Here is a 16599-nt window from a genome sequence, read left to right as displayed (position 1 = left end):
ACTTATCTGAGGTTAATTTAAGCCTTGACCTTGCTGATGAAAACCAGAGTGCAGTCAATCAGTGGTCCAAACATATAGAACCAGTACAAGTGAAAGACAATTCAAGTAATTATTTACATGGAGAGTCCTTTACTATCAAAGATGCTTTAATGTACATTGATATTAATGTACATTGATACATGAAGGGGATATTGAAGTACTCAAGTCCCAAAGAAGGATGACAATACAATAGTATTATAGTCAATTAACATAACTCAATAAAGAATATGGTTACAATTTCAAGCATGATTTTAAAAAATTGACTTTCAAAAACTATTGTAATCAGTTAGCGTTTTTAAAGTGATTATGGATTTTTAGTCTAAGAGCAAAAATAGCAGTATTGCTTAAGCCTATATGATGCACCAAAGTAAGTAGGAATGTTGGACATGTCTTAATTCATATTAATTGACATCTACAGACTATAGGCTTTAAGAAAATATATGGTTTAGATGGTCAATTCAGCTGTCCCTTAATAGTGTAGGCCAAAATGTATTAGCTGAACAAAATTCTTCTAAGTAACCCTAGCAACAACCTAGCAACCAACATAAGAACCATAGCAACAACCTAGCAACCATATTAATTACCCTACCAACAACCTCACAACTACCACCAAAATGTCAACCGAGCAACCACCGTTGCAACCAACATGATTAACCTTGCAACCAGCATAGCAACCACTTTATTTGGAATAGCAACCACCATATCTACCCTAGCAACACCCTAGCAACCTTCTTGGTTACCCTATCAACAACCTAGCAACCACCTGTACAATACCAACCTAGCAACCACTTTGATAGTCAACCAACATGACTAGCCTCGCAACCATCTCAATTACCCTAGCAACCAGCATAGCAACCACTTAATTTAGTATAGCCACCACCATATCTACTCTAGCAACACCCTAGCAACCTTCTCAGTTACTCCATCACCAACCTAGCAACCAAAATGATTACCCTATAAACCTGCATAGCAACCACTATATATCCTGTAGCAACACCATAGCAACCTTCTCAGTTACCCTAGCAATAGCTTAGCAACCACTACCATAGCAACCCCTATGTTTCACAAAATACCTGTAGAAAGCCTCCAGGGTTTCCCGCAGAAAATTGGTTAGTCAAAGTGGTATGGTGGGGTGGGGTGTTCTTGTTTGTGCGATACAATAAAGACTCCACCATACAAACTATACCACACTATACAAATTTTTACAAATAAGAACAGTGAATTAATGTGTGCAACTTTAACAAACATTATACAAACTATACAACAATGAAGTGGAAAAGAATGCAAAAGAAAGAAAAACAACATTTTCAAAATGTGCAAACGTAATCACAGTCACTGCTTATGGCAGAGCTGACAGCATCGCTACAGCAATCCTCCTTGGTTTAAAAAAACACAATTCAAGGGCCCTTTGATAATTGCACTCTTTAACAAGTGCGGACCATTTATGCTTTCATGCAGGCTATCAGACTGTTGCCCTGCAGCCTGTTCTGCAAGTCTATCTTGATCTATACATGGAGAGTGAATGAAGTTTAGATTATTTTAGACTTTTGTGTAAGATGTGTAAGATTTACACAAACGATGATAAATAACGCGATGACACCACCCGCTGCAGACCATAGGATGTGAGAATGCGCTCCACACCACAGCTGTAAATGGAAGCAAGGACTGAGGTGTCAAGGCCAGCATGCTTCAGCCCCTTCAGGAAGTGGACAAACAAGGCCTTGTTTACATGCTCGCTGTCTTGTTGTTTGTAGAAGGACAATGCTTTAACAGCTCCTTTGTGTAGGTGTCCTGTTGGAGTCATATAATGAAATGGAATGCATACATCAGGATATCAGGAGCGAGGATCTGTGAAAACATAAGTAGAAGAGAGAAATTTAAGATATGTTTAGATCATTTTGAGCTCCAACACAAAGGCAAAGCAGTTTCAGCCATGCAAACCATATATTTTCTTAAAGCCTGTCACTTGTACATGTGAGTTAACATACACTAGCACATGGCCCACCTTCCTGCAAACTTTGGAGGACATAAATGTATACATGGCACTATTTTGTATATTGTCAAAGTCAGGAGAAAGGTGAGACATGTCTTAATGTATATTAATTGACATCTAGAGGCTATAGGCTTTCAGAAAATATATGGTTTAGGTGGTCAATTCAGCTGTCCCTTAATAGTATAGCCCAAGATGTGTCAGCTGTACAATGCGTTTCTCGAATTACATTATGGGCCTATGTACGCCTTATGATGCACCAAAGTCAGAAGGAAGGTGGTACATGTCTTAATGTATATTAATTGACATCTAGAGGCTATAGGCATTCAGAAAATATATGGTTTAGGTGGTCAATTCAGCTGTCCCTTAATAGTATAGCCCAAGATGTATCCGCTGTACAATGCGTTTCTCGATCTACAATATGGGCCTATGTACGCCTTATGATGCACCAAAGTCAGTAGGAAGGTGGTACATGTCTTAATGTATATTAATTGACATCTAGAGGCTATAGGCATTCAGAAAATATATGGTTTAGGTGGTCAATTCAGCTGTCCCTTAATAGTATAGCCCAAGATGTGTCAGCTGTACAATGCGTTTCTCGAATTACATTATGGGCCTATGTACGCCTTATGATATGTCAAAGTCAGTAGGAAGGTGGGGCATGCCTTAATGTATATTAATTGACATCTAGAGGCTATAGGCATTCAGAAAATATATGGTTTAGGTGGTCAATTCAGCTGTCCCTTAATAGTATAGCCCAGGCATAAAAAAAAAAATTCTTGGGTTCCGGTTTCCGACCGTCCCTGTCAATTTATGTGCGACCCAAATTTATTTTATGAGCTTTGGGGAAGAAATAACACTAAATATATTAAATAAATCCACAAATAAAAGGCGAACTATAATTACATTAATTACCCCTTGCGTTATGTATAGGGATGAGCATATTCTCTCTTTTACAAAGTAGCCTATGCACAGCTGTTCACGAAGACGATTGTTTTCGTCACTTACCAAGGCACTCGCAATTTTGTCCAAACACCGCAACTTTTTCGCAAATTTGACCAATCATCGTAGTTTCACCGTGAAATTTCACCTACCACAACAGTCCCTCGCGCAGAATATTGAGCCAGATGGCACACTTACTTCTGCACCTTTTGTATATGACACCAAAGACTGCCCTAACGTGTTCGTTCCTCTACAGTTTTGATGACAATAAATAGAAGGCTAACGTTAATGATCTGCTTACTTGCATCTCTCAACCTGGAGTTGCTAACCTACCTAGGCTATGAAAGTTAATTAAGGCCTACTTGGTTTACTGATTTTTGAGTAGGCTATGCAACCCATTGGCAAACGTTTACCTGGATATGTCCTTTTAGCTTATGTCATGTTTGCTAGCTTGTGGGCTTAGTTTGAGTAGTGCTACCAAAATCATAGAAATTAATAAAATTGCAAGACATTTACCTCTTCTATGATCCAATAATGATTTCATTCGAGTTGTTTTTTTTTAACATTTACTTTAACTAATGACATAGAAGACATTCCCAATTGCATCCACATATCGTAATGCACTATGCAAAAAGTGATTTACACTCGTAGCCGAACACAGTGAGATGCAAGCCTTCCAATCCACTCAGAAATGTACTTAGGCTACTCTCACGTCCTTAAAGGGGCAGGCAGTCAATTAGACGTACACCACCAATGTAATGACATTAAACAGAAGTGTAGTCAAATAGTTTAAATCAATATGAAATTACTAGATACTTACTTGGCTATTAGTAATTATGCAGGCCACAGACTATGAATTATTAAAAAGATATGAACTTAATATGAATTACAAAATATATGAATGTATTGAAACATATGACATGATGCCATCTCTTTAGGTGACTGTCTTTTTTGGACAGTTCTACTATAATGCTTTGTGAATGACCTCAGTCAAAGCATTTTCACAAATAAAGTAGGCCTACTTTGATTTTCTGTAATCCTTACTGTTTACCTTTGATTATCCTTTTTAATAAGCATCAAGATTATCAGTGTGATTTTGGTCTTACTAACCTTAATTGCCCTAAATTTAAACTATTTTTGCAATTTTCACTTCCTCCCGCAATTTCTCCACAAGAAACAGCTAAAATCACCGCAACTTCCATCCAGGCATTTAAGGTCGCAACAGTCTCAAAAAACCTCGCGAAATCCTGGTGGGATTGATTTTCTACCTATGCCTTACTGCCACTGGAAAAAAAAAAAAAATCCCTACCGACCCATGGCCTCAACTGACAACCAACAGGAACCAAACCTTTTTTTTTTTTTATGCCCCAAGATGTGTCAGCTGTACAATGCGTTTCTCGATCTACATTATGGGCCTATGTACGCCTTATGATATGTCAAAGTCAATAGGAAGGTGGGGCATGCCTTAATGTATATTAATTGACATCTAGAGGCTATAGGCTTTCAGAAAATATATGGTTTAGGTGGTCAATTCAGCTGTCCCTTAATAGTATAGCCCAAGATGTGTCAGCTGTACAATGCGTTTCTCGATCTACATTATGGGCCTATATTTAGCACAGCGACCATATCTAGCAAAATCACAGTAAAAGTAATGTAAAAGTGACGTAAAATACCTGCCAATTGTGCTCTGTATCCACCGCTGCAGTAGACCATGATGTGAGGATGCACTCCATAACACAGCTGTTAATGGAAGCAAGGACTGAGGTGTCAAGGCCAGCATGCTTCAGCCTCTTCAGGAAGTAGACAAATGAGTAGCCAAACAAGGACAATCAAGGCCTTGCTTACATACTGGCTGTCTTGTAGTTTGACACCACTCTCCTTTCTGTGAGTTTTCTGCTGGAGTCATATAATGAAATGCAACCCATACATCAGGATATCAGGAGCAAGGATCTGTGAAAACATAAGTAGGGGGGGGCATAAAGATATGTCGAGAAAACATTGCAGGACCATCCCTAAACAACACATCAGGAGACCTTTCTTTCCTTTTTCATTTGATCACTACTGCAATTCATAGACATACGCACTCATTTCGATAATTTAACCATAACGTGTCGTGAACAATGATTTATTTGGCTAATTATTACGTATTTGTCCACATCTTTTACCATTATAAGACATTGAATTGTACTAAGAAATTGCTAATTTCAATTACCCAGAGCCAAAGAAACAAATAGCTTATTACGTGAAACTGACATCATTGATTGTATCACCATCGCATTCATTTCGATACTTTAACCATAACGTGTCGTGAATAATGATTTATTTAGCTAATTATCACGTATTTGTCCGTCTTTTACATTGACTAAGAAATTGCACTAATTTCGCGTGATTCTAGTTGTTTTACAGCATGAAGGAGTTTTAGTCAGGATAAGTATCCCTATATTTTGTTCGAAACAACAACAAAAAAACTACATTATTATTATTATTTACTAAATTTACGTAGTTTAACTTAACTTACCCCACACAGCCAGCTCTCGCTCTACGATGCGTTTCCGCTTTCTTGTGGTGGCGTGTGTCACATGACAGCAACCAGCCTATCACACTGGGGCTCTTATACGGGGCTCTTCTGCGTTTTTTGAGCGTTTACATACCTCAATAACCAGGACTGCGTTAGCCTACCTCCTTAAGTAGCCAAGGCTAAGCCATAAAAGCGTGACCCCAGATCTAACCACAAATCATAATACCAAATGCATGTGTGCAACACAAGGCAACGTAGACTAACACATCTCACCACCTTTCCCGATTTAAATTCTTCGTTTTAGCCCGTCCCTGCTCAGTAATTTCCGTTTCAGGAAACGTACACTAACACATCTCACCACCTTTCCCGATTTAAATTCTTCGTTTTAGCCCGTCCCTGCTCGGTAATTTCCGTTTCTGATTGGATTCTGGGATCCCAATGTGTTCGTATCGTGGTCAACCATGTGAATCGATGATAACAGCCTTCTGAACCTGCTAGAAGGTGTAGATGGCCCCTTCTAACCCATAACTATGAGGCTGATTACGATTGATAACGCCCATTCAATCGAGTGATAACGTTCGAAGTGGGGGAAGAAGAAGGGTTCGTTCTTCGATGTCTTCAAATTCGTTCGAATTCCGTGTGCATCCTGTGTATCTTTCGTGCTGCTATCCTGTTACCTCTTCCTGCGGTTCTGGCAACAAGGTTTCACGCGAGATTACGCCACATCCCAGAGAGTTGTGTTGTCTCAAGATGGCGCCCGTCTGTGTGAACGAGACGTGAACGGTACTGTTTTTCTTTTTAATAAACTGCCTGTAAACTTACACAGTTCTGAATGCTTCGGTTTACATGTAGATACCCTCATTATGCTACGGTGTAGTGTGTTGCTATTTGGAGCCTTGGTAGCTATTTATTTTTACTACGTTTAGTTCAAGCGCTCTGGTTCAAGCATCGTTGTGTTTGGTGGGTCATGTGACGAGCCGTCGGATCACAGCACAGCGCCCAGAATGCATTGCAACACACCGTCATGAAGGGACTCATCGTTAGGTCGGCTTTAAATAGCATACAGAACCTATAGTAATATAACGTTGTCTGTAAGCTCCACAGATCGTGGCAAGACAATTGAATTGATTGTGGACTTCTTGCCGGGCAATGATGAGTAACTTAACTTGAATAGTAATGATGCGTGGATGTGCATAATATCTGTATGAAAGTGTGTTTCTCAATGTAATAACTATACAACTTTACACATGACTAAGTTTGAATGGAGCTAGCTGGGCATAGGACTGGGCTGAATGGATTGGGAAAATACTTTATTTATTTATTTTTGTAATCTTTTTTTACATGACCTTTACAACTGGTGCTGGCAAGGCATTGAACTGGGCTGAATGGATTTGGAAAATATATATATATATATTTTTAATGACCTGTATCAACATGGTTTGTCTCATCTTTTTTTACATTACCTTTACACTTAGTGCTGGCAAGGCATTGAACTGGGCTTCATTCGAGGATTCCAACGGTACCTCATTCATGAAAATCGGACATACTGGTCAAAAGTTACATGCACACACCTTCATATACACAGACAGCCCAGCCCAGCCATGCTGTGGTCTTGCTGGATCAAACCCACTAATAAATAAAGTAAACTTAAGAAGAACAATAGTGGGCTTGCTGGATCAAACCCACTAATAATAAGTAAACTTAAGAAGAACAAGCCCACAGCATGGCTTGCTGGATCAAACCCACTAATAATAATAAGTAAACTTAAGAAGAACAATAGTGGGCTTGCTGGATCAAACCCACTAATAAATAAGAAAACTTAAGAAGAACAATAGTGCTGTGTGCTTGCTGGATCAAACCCACTAATAAACTAGAATTGCGGTTCCGAGGAACTGCAAGACTGGGTTTGATCAGGGGCATGGATTTTTGGAGTTGGAACCGCGTCGATAGCTCAAGCGGTCTAGGAGCAGTAGATCGTACAAAAAGTGGGTGAAAAGGAATAAGAAAGAAAGAAAGAAAGAAAAAAAACTTAAGAACTATAGTGGGCTTGCTCCACTGTGGTCTTGCTGGATCAAACCCACTAATAAGAAAACTTAAGAAGAACAATAGTGGTCTTGCTGGATCAAACCCACTAATAAATAAAGTAAACTTAAGAAGAACAATAGTGGGCTTGCTGGATCAAACCCACTAATAAATAAGAAAACTTAAGAAGAACAATAGTGCTGTGTGCTTGCTGGATCAAACCCACTAATAAACTAGAATTGCGGTTCCGAGGAACTGCAAGACTGGGTTTGATCAGGGGCATGGATTTTTGGAGTTGGAACCGCGTCGATAGCTCAAGCGGTCTAGGAGCAGTAGTTCGTACAAAAAGTGGGTGAAAAGGAATAAGAAAGAAAGAAAGAAAGAAAAAAAACTTAAGAACTATAGTGGGCTTGCTCCACTGTGGTCTTGCTGGATCAAACCCACTAATAAGAAAACTTAAGAAGAACAATAGTGGTCTTGCTGGATCAAACCCACTAATAAATAAAGTAAACTTAAGAAGAACAATAGTGGGCTTGCTGGATCAAACCCACTAATAAATAAATAAATAAAGTAAACTTAAGAAGAACAATAGCGGGCTTGCTGGATCAAACCCACTAATTATACTCTCATTCCAGCGTAATAATCAAGGAACACTATGGGCGCAACAGCACAATATCATGCAGCACCTGAAAATAGTCCCCGTAGGCTAACTTCCAGCAACAAGGTTGAGCTGCAGCAGACAAATTGGTTAGTGACTGGATTATTACGCCTGAATGAGAGTATAGTTCCATGTCAAGTCAGCCTAGAAAATCGCCACGTTTTTAGTTTTTATTAGTCTTATTACACTTTTTCTAACTTGAAAAGAGACAAGTTTTAAATAGGAAAATGACTGGATATCTTAGTCACTTTCAAACGAGTGCCCTTTCAAACGAGTCACTTTCAAACAAGTGCCCTCCAGGAAGACCCCAAACTTCCAAAAATGGCTGAAAATCAACAGAAAAATGCTGAGAAAAACAGCGCTAGCTGAAAAAAAAAATGCTAGCTCTAGTGGCGTTCATAAAAATAAAGGAAAGAAAGATAATGTTTCAAACATGAACAGGAGGTACTATGCTCTGGGTTAGGCAAACCATAACAAACCATGTTATTTGTCATTATTGTCTTAAATGACAACTACACTTTAAAGCAACTGTTTGAACTGTTATTTCATGTGAGAGACTTATCATACTGCAAAAAATCAAATCTAACCAAGTGTTATTAATCTTATATTAAGATCAAACAATCTATTTGGGATTGTTTTCAGTATGAGGAGACTTACCTACCACTCTCTCGAAACATCAGTTTGACTTAATTTAGGAAGACTTTGACTTTTTTAAGGAGTCTTGTGGCGGAATTCATTTCACCCTGTCTCAACGTTAATTGTTTTCAATTTTCCAGAAGCACACGCATACACTGCACACACAAACACAAGTAACATAATTGACGCTACTTAATCATTTCATCTGCTCTGGAATGAGAAGCACCTGTAGCGAGACTGATTGAGGGGGGTGTGGCCGTAAGCTGGCATTTGGTTTAGATGCCAGTTTGTAGCATTGATGGGGGGGGAGAGCATCGAGTAAAGCACAGTGAGAAGCGGAATTAACGCGGTCCAAAAGCAGTGAGAGCACCAGCGCCAAAAGGAGTATTGAGAGCCTTAACTCATTGAGTGCCAAAAACGTAATATTACGTTTTTCCTTCCCATGCGTTGAGTGCCAAAAACGTAAGCGCTTTTTTTTTTAAATTACGAAACTACACACTCTAACACACCTTATATGTGATTTTGGGAACTCTGTGATGAATGGAAATGAAATATATGACGATCGTGAAACTCATGAAAACGCACAATCTGGACATTTTATCATAACTCGGTTGCCGCTTTGGGTCGAATCAGTGACGCATGCACGTCAGGTCAAAAACAGGCCATTTTCGTGGGTCTATCACTAGGTGGCAGTCTCGCCAGGTCTCGCTGATCACTTCCCGGAACGTTTACACAAGTAAGTAACAGGCAACACTTCATATTTCATGAAAGACGTTATATCTCCATTTCTAGAAAAAAAACAGCGATTTTGATGAAAACTAGCCACTGTTTAGCTCGGGATTTCTCAGGAACAGAGGCGTGTAGAAATACACGGTTTGCACCCACCGAGAGCTTAAAGTCTCACCTTTTAATCGAGCTATCGTATGTGTTCATAGCTATAACACAGAATATGCTGTGGCTGTACAAAAATCATCAACAATGGTCTAGATTGCTGGCACTCTAGGACAACGCTCCCGAAAACAGCTTGGCATTCAATGAGTTAAGGATACTCTGGGGAGATTTCAAGACGAGCAACATTAGCATCGAAGTGAAGTCAATGGCCCGGTCTGTTGTTTTCGAGCCGAGTGAAGTAGCCTAGACTTTCCCGGACAGACCAAAACAGCCCCTCCAGAAACTGTGAGTCGAATCCTACTTTTCCTTGCTGCTCGGTTGAACTGGCCCTGAGTGACTCCACGCTGCAGTGGAGCTTAAATCCCTCGCTCTGCTCCTCTCCTCCACACACACACACACACACCCTCTTACTCTGCTTGTCTCCCCTACACACACACACATGCACGCACGCTAACATACGCAGACACCCACTCCCGCAACATAGCCTACATACAGTACACAGTTCAAACACACTGATATCCTTTTCTTTTCTTCTACATACACGCACACTGATAACTTTTGTTTAGTTTTTGGGGTATCTCACTGACGAGTGAGCTAGAGACTTTGGACTTTTGTGTTGTAGCCTATATTGTTTATTTTCTGTTGTGGATAACCGGCACGGCTGGTGTGTATTTGTGTTGTTGTCGGATGCACGTCTATTTTTGGTTGATTTGGTAAGGAGTAAAGACGTGTGGCTTGAAACCTTGGTTATTGTCTGTTTATTTTTAATATTATTTGATATGGCTGGCGGTAGCTTTGTTTAATTATTATTTAGTGGCAGGATTGATAGGCCTGCCTGGCGCCTGAACTTGCTTTTTCTTAGTGCCCGACATAGCGCCGTTACAGTCTTATCAAGACAAATTTACTTAACGCACTGGCAGGCAAATTTGCTTGTTTTCAGGATGAGACATCTTAAAAGGAGTCAAACTCTACTTAAATTAAGTGAAATGATTTTACGCGAAAGCACTAGGTAAGTCTATTTAAACTGAAAACAATATGGATTACAATAATATGGAAACAATACGATTAATAACTTGGTTAGATTTATTAGATAAGCCGTCTTTGCAGTGCAGCGATGAGATCTTCCTGATCCCGTGACCACAAAATCACTATTGTACACTATCTATAAAACGTTACGCATCTGACAAAAAAAAACCTGGTCTAGCGAGAGGCATGAAGCACAGCTGAAGATGCACTGTCACAAGATGTAAGCAGCAACTTCTCTGCAGGATAAATGTCCTTAGGTTTTTTATTTTGTCATTCAAACATTATTGGGGTAAGTGTTTTTCAGGTTATGTTTTCGATGGTAACCTATTGTCAGTCAATAGTGAAATTAACTGTGTATAACTGTTTTGTTGTTGACTATGAGACCACGGTGAAGTTAGTTTCACTTTGCCAATGAGTTCAAATAACAGACGAGTGCAGATGCGTGTAGGCTATACTCTGCTAGGTTTTATAGCATGATTTAGTGGAATACCTGTTCCATACGGTCTTGCGTGCAAGTAGATTCCTTCAAATGCGCCGGTGACCATCAAAATACTAATGGGCTGTTTGAAGTTCTCACCCTATGAAGTTCTCACCCTAGGGTCATTTGCACGATGACCGCACCGAGAGTTTGACCTGCCGATACTGATTTTAGCCGATTCTGATTTCATTTCTTCTAACCACTTTACAGCACACACAAAGAGTTATTTTCCATCTTTTCTTTAATAGAACATGTTAACATATAAATGTAATTAACTTATCAATAATGGAATGGCTGTTAACAAAAATGGAACAGGTGACAGTTTCTTCTTCAAGTCTAACTTCAGATGCAGTATCAAACTATAATGCTTCCCAGTGTGGGACATTCATTTCACACACTACTAAATGCACTGTGTTATGGAACACCCATTTTTTTCTTCTCACATCCAATATCCAACTAAAAATACAAAAACAATTGTCATGATTGAACATGTTGCCATGGAACATATTTTCATATGCATTAATGGAAACACAGGGGAGTGTGCTAAGAGAAGTGCTAATAGCGATTGATTAGGTGATCCGCCATATATGTATGAAAACAGGGCGTGTGTTTTGAAAAACATTAATCCAAATTCTGGTTAAATACATAGAACCTTTCAGAGACAGCTGAATTAGCAGGCTATTCCGAGCACCAGTTTTTTTTTACTGTAGGCTACTATGTCAAATTAAGCAACTTCAACTTTTGTTTGCCTTTCTAATAGGCTCGTAACAGGGTGAACGGCACTTCTGCATTCGCTTCGCGGCGCTCTATCGGCTATAACCGCACTATGTAAGTTTGCCAGATAGGGTAGCGGATCTGTAGTTCGATGGAATGAGACATAAGAAACTACAAACTTGCTTCTCATGTCGCAATACATCAAACTTTCATAAAATCATGCAATATACTCTACCTTGTCTGTGGACATTGTTATTTCCAAAGCCATTGTTGGATAAACAAATAGCGTGTGTGCGACAGAGGAAAAGTGCTTTGGTGTTAGTCTACGTGCAGTAAATAGCCTTAGTCTACGTGCAGTAAATAGTTTGAGTATTTTTAAGTGGAGTAGAACTACTAGGCCTATTCTGTATGCCGCTGCTTGTTGACATCTTATTATCAGCCTATGATCGCTAAACTTTGATTCTTTTTAATGTTGCAATCGGTTAACTCCGTTCAGCGGCGCTTGTGGTTCAGCTGTGGGCACACAATTAGCGCCAGGGACAGGTGATGAGCGTTGTTTACGTAGCCTAATGAAGTGACCGCTTAGTTAATTCCATGCAAAGCACAGCGTTCGCTTTTTGCGCATAGAAAAACTTGGTATTAGCGCTTTCTTTGTACATCCAGCTCTAAGTGCTGGCCTTTGCTAGCTCCTTCGAACTTTGCAAACTCAGATGGGTGACGTTGTTTCAAGTGCGGCCCGCAAGTTCATTTGACCGGCATGTGTCAGACTGACCAGCCGGTCATGGCCGATCACGTGAAAATCGTCCAATTCCGGTCACCAGCCGATCAATCGGTACATCTCTAATTATATTGAATATTGCAATCCTCCCAAACTGTTGTTTTTATCTGTTTTCGGGGTCTAGGTTCTAATCAGGGGGTCAACCCCCCCAAAAAAACCTCATCATTTGAACTGTGCATACAATGCCAGACAGCCAAAGCCATCACCTTCAAAGCGAAAGGCCCTGAACAACCCTGAATGACATTGGAGGCCCACAATTTTGAGCACATATTTGAAAAAAATACAATGGACAATGGCCATTTCACAACATGAGCATGAAGTTGCGTTTACATTTTTGTTCCCAATTCCCATAGACAGCCACACACACACACACACCAATGTGTAATGCACACCATTGCATTTTAACTTAGAGGAATTAAATCAATGGTAGGGGTTGGGGTGACATTTTCTAGAGGAATCCAGAGGCATTCAAGTATTTCCATTACACTTTTATCGCCATTGTGGACTGGAAGCTGCTTAGGCCCCAGCAATGCTGAAAAGAGATACACCCAGGATTATGAAATCTGTAGAACCCATTAATGTGATAATTTCCCAATAATGTAATAAAAATCAAAATTGCAATAAAACCTCATCATGTTTTAACATATCGAGACGGGTCTCAATGAGATGCCTGGTCTGGTTTTTATAGAAGTTTTTTTGATTTATAAAACCTCTAAAAGACCACCAGATCACCCGCTTGAGCTAGTTGATCACACACATTCAGAGCAGACGGCACCACTTAAAACATACATTTTTAGGCAGGCAGTGTTAGACAGAGCTCCTAAACTAACTTTAACTTTGTAACTTTGTTTAACTTTGTTTTGAAAAGTGCTATATAAATAAAGATTATTATTATTATTATTATAAACTTCCCATATACAGTCAAGAGGCTGTTTCTCTTTCAGTCAGGTTCATTTGGCCTTAACCAATAGGAAGTCATCCCCGTATGATGTCATCTGAACCGATGGAAGGCTCACTCTCAGGTGTCCGCTGCTGCTCAAACCGGGGCATCCTCCCCCTCTTTACCCATGTGCTTGCCTAGAGCCCCGGGTGACGTTAGCTGCAAGCTACTGCAGTGATAACTACAGCTTAAAGGTGGCTTCGAGACTGCCCACCTCATAAGGAACCACCACCTCCTACCCTTCCCGCCAGGCAGAAGTCCTGGTCAAAACGGATTCGACAACAGCGCTCCAGATCTGAGTCGAAGGGCTCTGCACAGCAACATTCCTGACCTGAGTCAGCCAGAAAAAAAATCACCTACTCCAGCTCCGGTGTAAAAGAATCTCCCAGGTCTGTGCATGGAACTCCTTTCCCCTCGTGCCCCACACAGTGGTAGCCAGTGCTCTCCCTTGCCCATCTCCACTTGTAGTTTGGTGTCACATGAAGCAGCCTCACACAAAAAAACACTTCCCCTTCCCCTGTGGGTCACTAGGTCCCACTCTGCCTCAGTTTGGGATGCGCCAACATGCAAGCAACTCGCTGCTCACCTGTGCCCTCAATCACAATTCACAGCGGTGTGCCCAATGCCAGTTCCACCCCACTATGTAGCCGCTCTGAGGAAGGAGATCAGCGAGCTGGCGGCAAAGCAAACTAACTAGCTAGTACCAGCGGAGGACATACATAGGGGTTTTTACAGCAGATACTTCATTGTTCAAAAGAATTATGCCATCCTTGACCTGAGACCTTTAAATGCCTAATTGAAACAAGTGCCATTCTGAAAGATTACTCGGCACCAAATCCTCGCCAGTGTCTGCTAAGAAGAATGGCTAGTCTACATGGACCTGAAGGAAGCGTTTTTCCACTTTGAAATAATGCCCAGACGCAGGAAGCATCTGCGTTTTGCTTTCAAAGGAGAGGTGTGGGAGTTCTCCTGTTCGGGCTATCGGTTCCTGCTCCTCTGAGACAGGACAGAATCTGCATACTAAAATTTTTGGACGACTGGATTCTGGAGGCTAACAGGTGAACTGCTCCCTCACTGCATTCGTTGGACTCGAGCTTGACCCCAAACGCCTGATTGCCAAAAGGCAAGCGGACATTCACACTTTTCCGCAGAGGGCACAAGGTCAGTGTAAGCCACTGCCTGAGGCTACTATGTCTACTTGCAGTGCTGGACCAGTGCTACTAGCTTTCTGGCACTCCCCAGACTCCGCTCTGACATCTAGCAGAATGAGTTGTGATAACACAAATTATGAATGGTCAGAGCGCTCCGCACCTATACCAACCGAACACGCCCCCTGCGCAAGACTAAACAGCTGTTCATCTGCTATGGGGCTTAGGCGTGTGTTATCAAAACAAAAGCTCTCCTACTGGCTGACTTAACACAATAGGGGGCACTTTTTCTTTGAGGTTTGTCAGGTATAAAAGTAAGGGGTTAACACAGCCAGGACATCAGTGCTAACTGTTCTCGGCAGAACTACAACCGCAATCATGACCATGGGCAAGGTAAGTTTAGAGGCAGCTACCATTATGTATGAATCATATCTAACAAACTAGTGGTACTGATTATTAATCTCACTTCCTCTTTGAACAGATTATCTTCTACGAGGACAGGAACTTCCAGGGTCGTTCCTATGAGTGCATGAGTGACTGCCCTGACATGCACTCCTACCTCAGCCGCTGCCACTCCTGCAGGGTGGAGAGCGGTTGCTTCATGGTCTACGACCGTCCCAACTTCATGGGTAACCAGTACTTCATGAAGAGGGGCGAGTACTCTGACTACATGCGCATGATGGGCATGAGCGACTGCATCAGATCTTGCCGCATGATCCCCATGGTAAATAAGTTTCATGTCAGATGCTACTGATAATTAATGATAATTATTGGAGTAAAACGCTTATTGAACTTTTGTCTGTACAGCACAGAGGACAGTTCAGAATGAGGATCTACGAGAGGGAGAACTTCGGTGGACAGATGATGGAGCTGATGGACGACTGTGACTCCATCATGGACCGTTACCGTATGTCTGACTGCCAGTCCTGCAATGTTATGGATGGCCACTGGCTCATGTATGAGCAGCCCCACTTCAGAGGCAGAATGATGTACATGAGGCCTGGCGAGTACAGAAGCTTCAGGGAGATGGGAATGAGCAACATGAGGTTCATGAGCATGAGGCGCATCATGGATTCCTGCATGTAAACTTATTCCGCTTGATTTAAACGATTCCTTTTCTACATATATTTATGAAGTAATACAGTAATAATTAATGTTCATCTGGAATTTCAAATAAAAAAGTGGAAGAGTATTTTCCTGACTGGTTATTCAAACATGTTGCACAGGGGCCATATTGCCTATTTCATTGTTTCACATGAGACACGAATGAAAGTAGCAAATCAACACTAAATATAGCACAAAAAGTTGTGATTTTTCAGACCTGCCAACTTCAAAGAAATTGTATGAGTACAACAACCCCTTTCTTCTTATAGGCTTTCGCCATAGACATCATATAGCTGTTTTCTGTACCACTCTGGATTTAGCCATAGGTTGTCTTTTTTTATTGGCGGATTACAACATTCTGTGTGTACACACTCCTGTACAGTAGGTGGCGGTATAAAGGGACTCGCCATAGGGCTTCAGCAGCTTTAGTATTCTTCTACTGTCTATGGTCTTTTCTCATCTCCCATCCAAATTGACACTGCGGCCACCTAGCAGGTCAGTTCGCTAGTACATTCTCTGTTTACAAGCCTGATTTTTAGTGACAAGCTCTGCCAGATTGTTCCCCAGCCCGCCCCGTTGAAAAACGTAATTGACATCTATAGAGGTCAATGGCAGTCAACGGTCGTATTTAAATTGACGTCTATAGACGTCATTAGCAGCCAATGAGTTAATGAACTTTTAACATCAGCAAAATAATTATTACACATTCACAATA

The 16599-nt window shown here is 40.9% G+C and overlaps 1 protein-coding gene and 1 long non-coding RNA gene across 2 annotated transcripts; one reads left to right on the top strand and one right to left on the bottom strand.

Annotated features, from left to right (window-relative positions):
* Positions 1-1417: 1417 nt before the first annotated feature.
* LOC143099725 (uncharacterized) lies at positions 1418-6038 on the bottom strand. Its single transcript, XR_012981723.1, has 3 exons — positions 5490-6038; positions 4645-4921; positions 1418-1887 (listed from the first exon to the last, which is right to left on the bottom strand). It is a non-coding gene; the product is annotated as an uncharacterized LOC143099725 (long non-coding RNA).
* Positions 6039-15158: 9120 nt separating this feature from the next.
* On the top strand, positions 15159-15866 carry LOC143099912 (gamma-crystallin M3-like). The gene is made up of 3 exons (XM_076262823.1): positions 15159-15173; positions 15262-15504; positions 15588-15866. Exons 1-3 carry the CDS (start codon positions 15159-15161, stop codon positions 15864-15866), a joined length of 537 nt encoding a protein of 178 aa, XP_076118938.1.
* The last annotated feature ends 733 nt before the right edge of the window (positions 15867-16599 follow it).

The sequence above is a fragment of the Alosa pseudoharengus genome, unplaced genomic scaffold (assembly GCF_046254945.1).
Source record: "Alosa pseudoharengus isolate Yale_2024_CS ecotype anadromous, Long Island Sound unplaced genomic scaffold, YU_APseudo_1.1 YU_APseudo_1.1_scf_3, whole genome shotgun sequence".
NCBI lineage: Eukaryota > Metazoa > Chordata > Actinopteri > Clupeiformes > Clupeidae > Alosa > Alosa pseudoharengus.
The sequence above is the reverse complement of the archived record's forward strand: the minus strand, read 5'-3'. Positions and strand labels throughout refer to the sequence as shown.

Coding starts and splice junctions, on each gene's coding strand:
- LOC143099912 (XM_076262823.1), top strand. Junction 15,505..15,587: donor CTTGCCGCATGATCCCCATG/GTAAATAAGTTT, acceptor TTGTCTGTACAG/CACAGAGGACAGTTCAGAAT.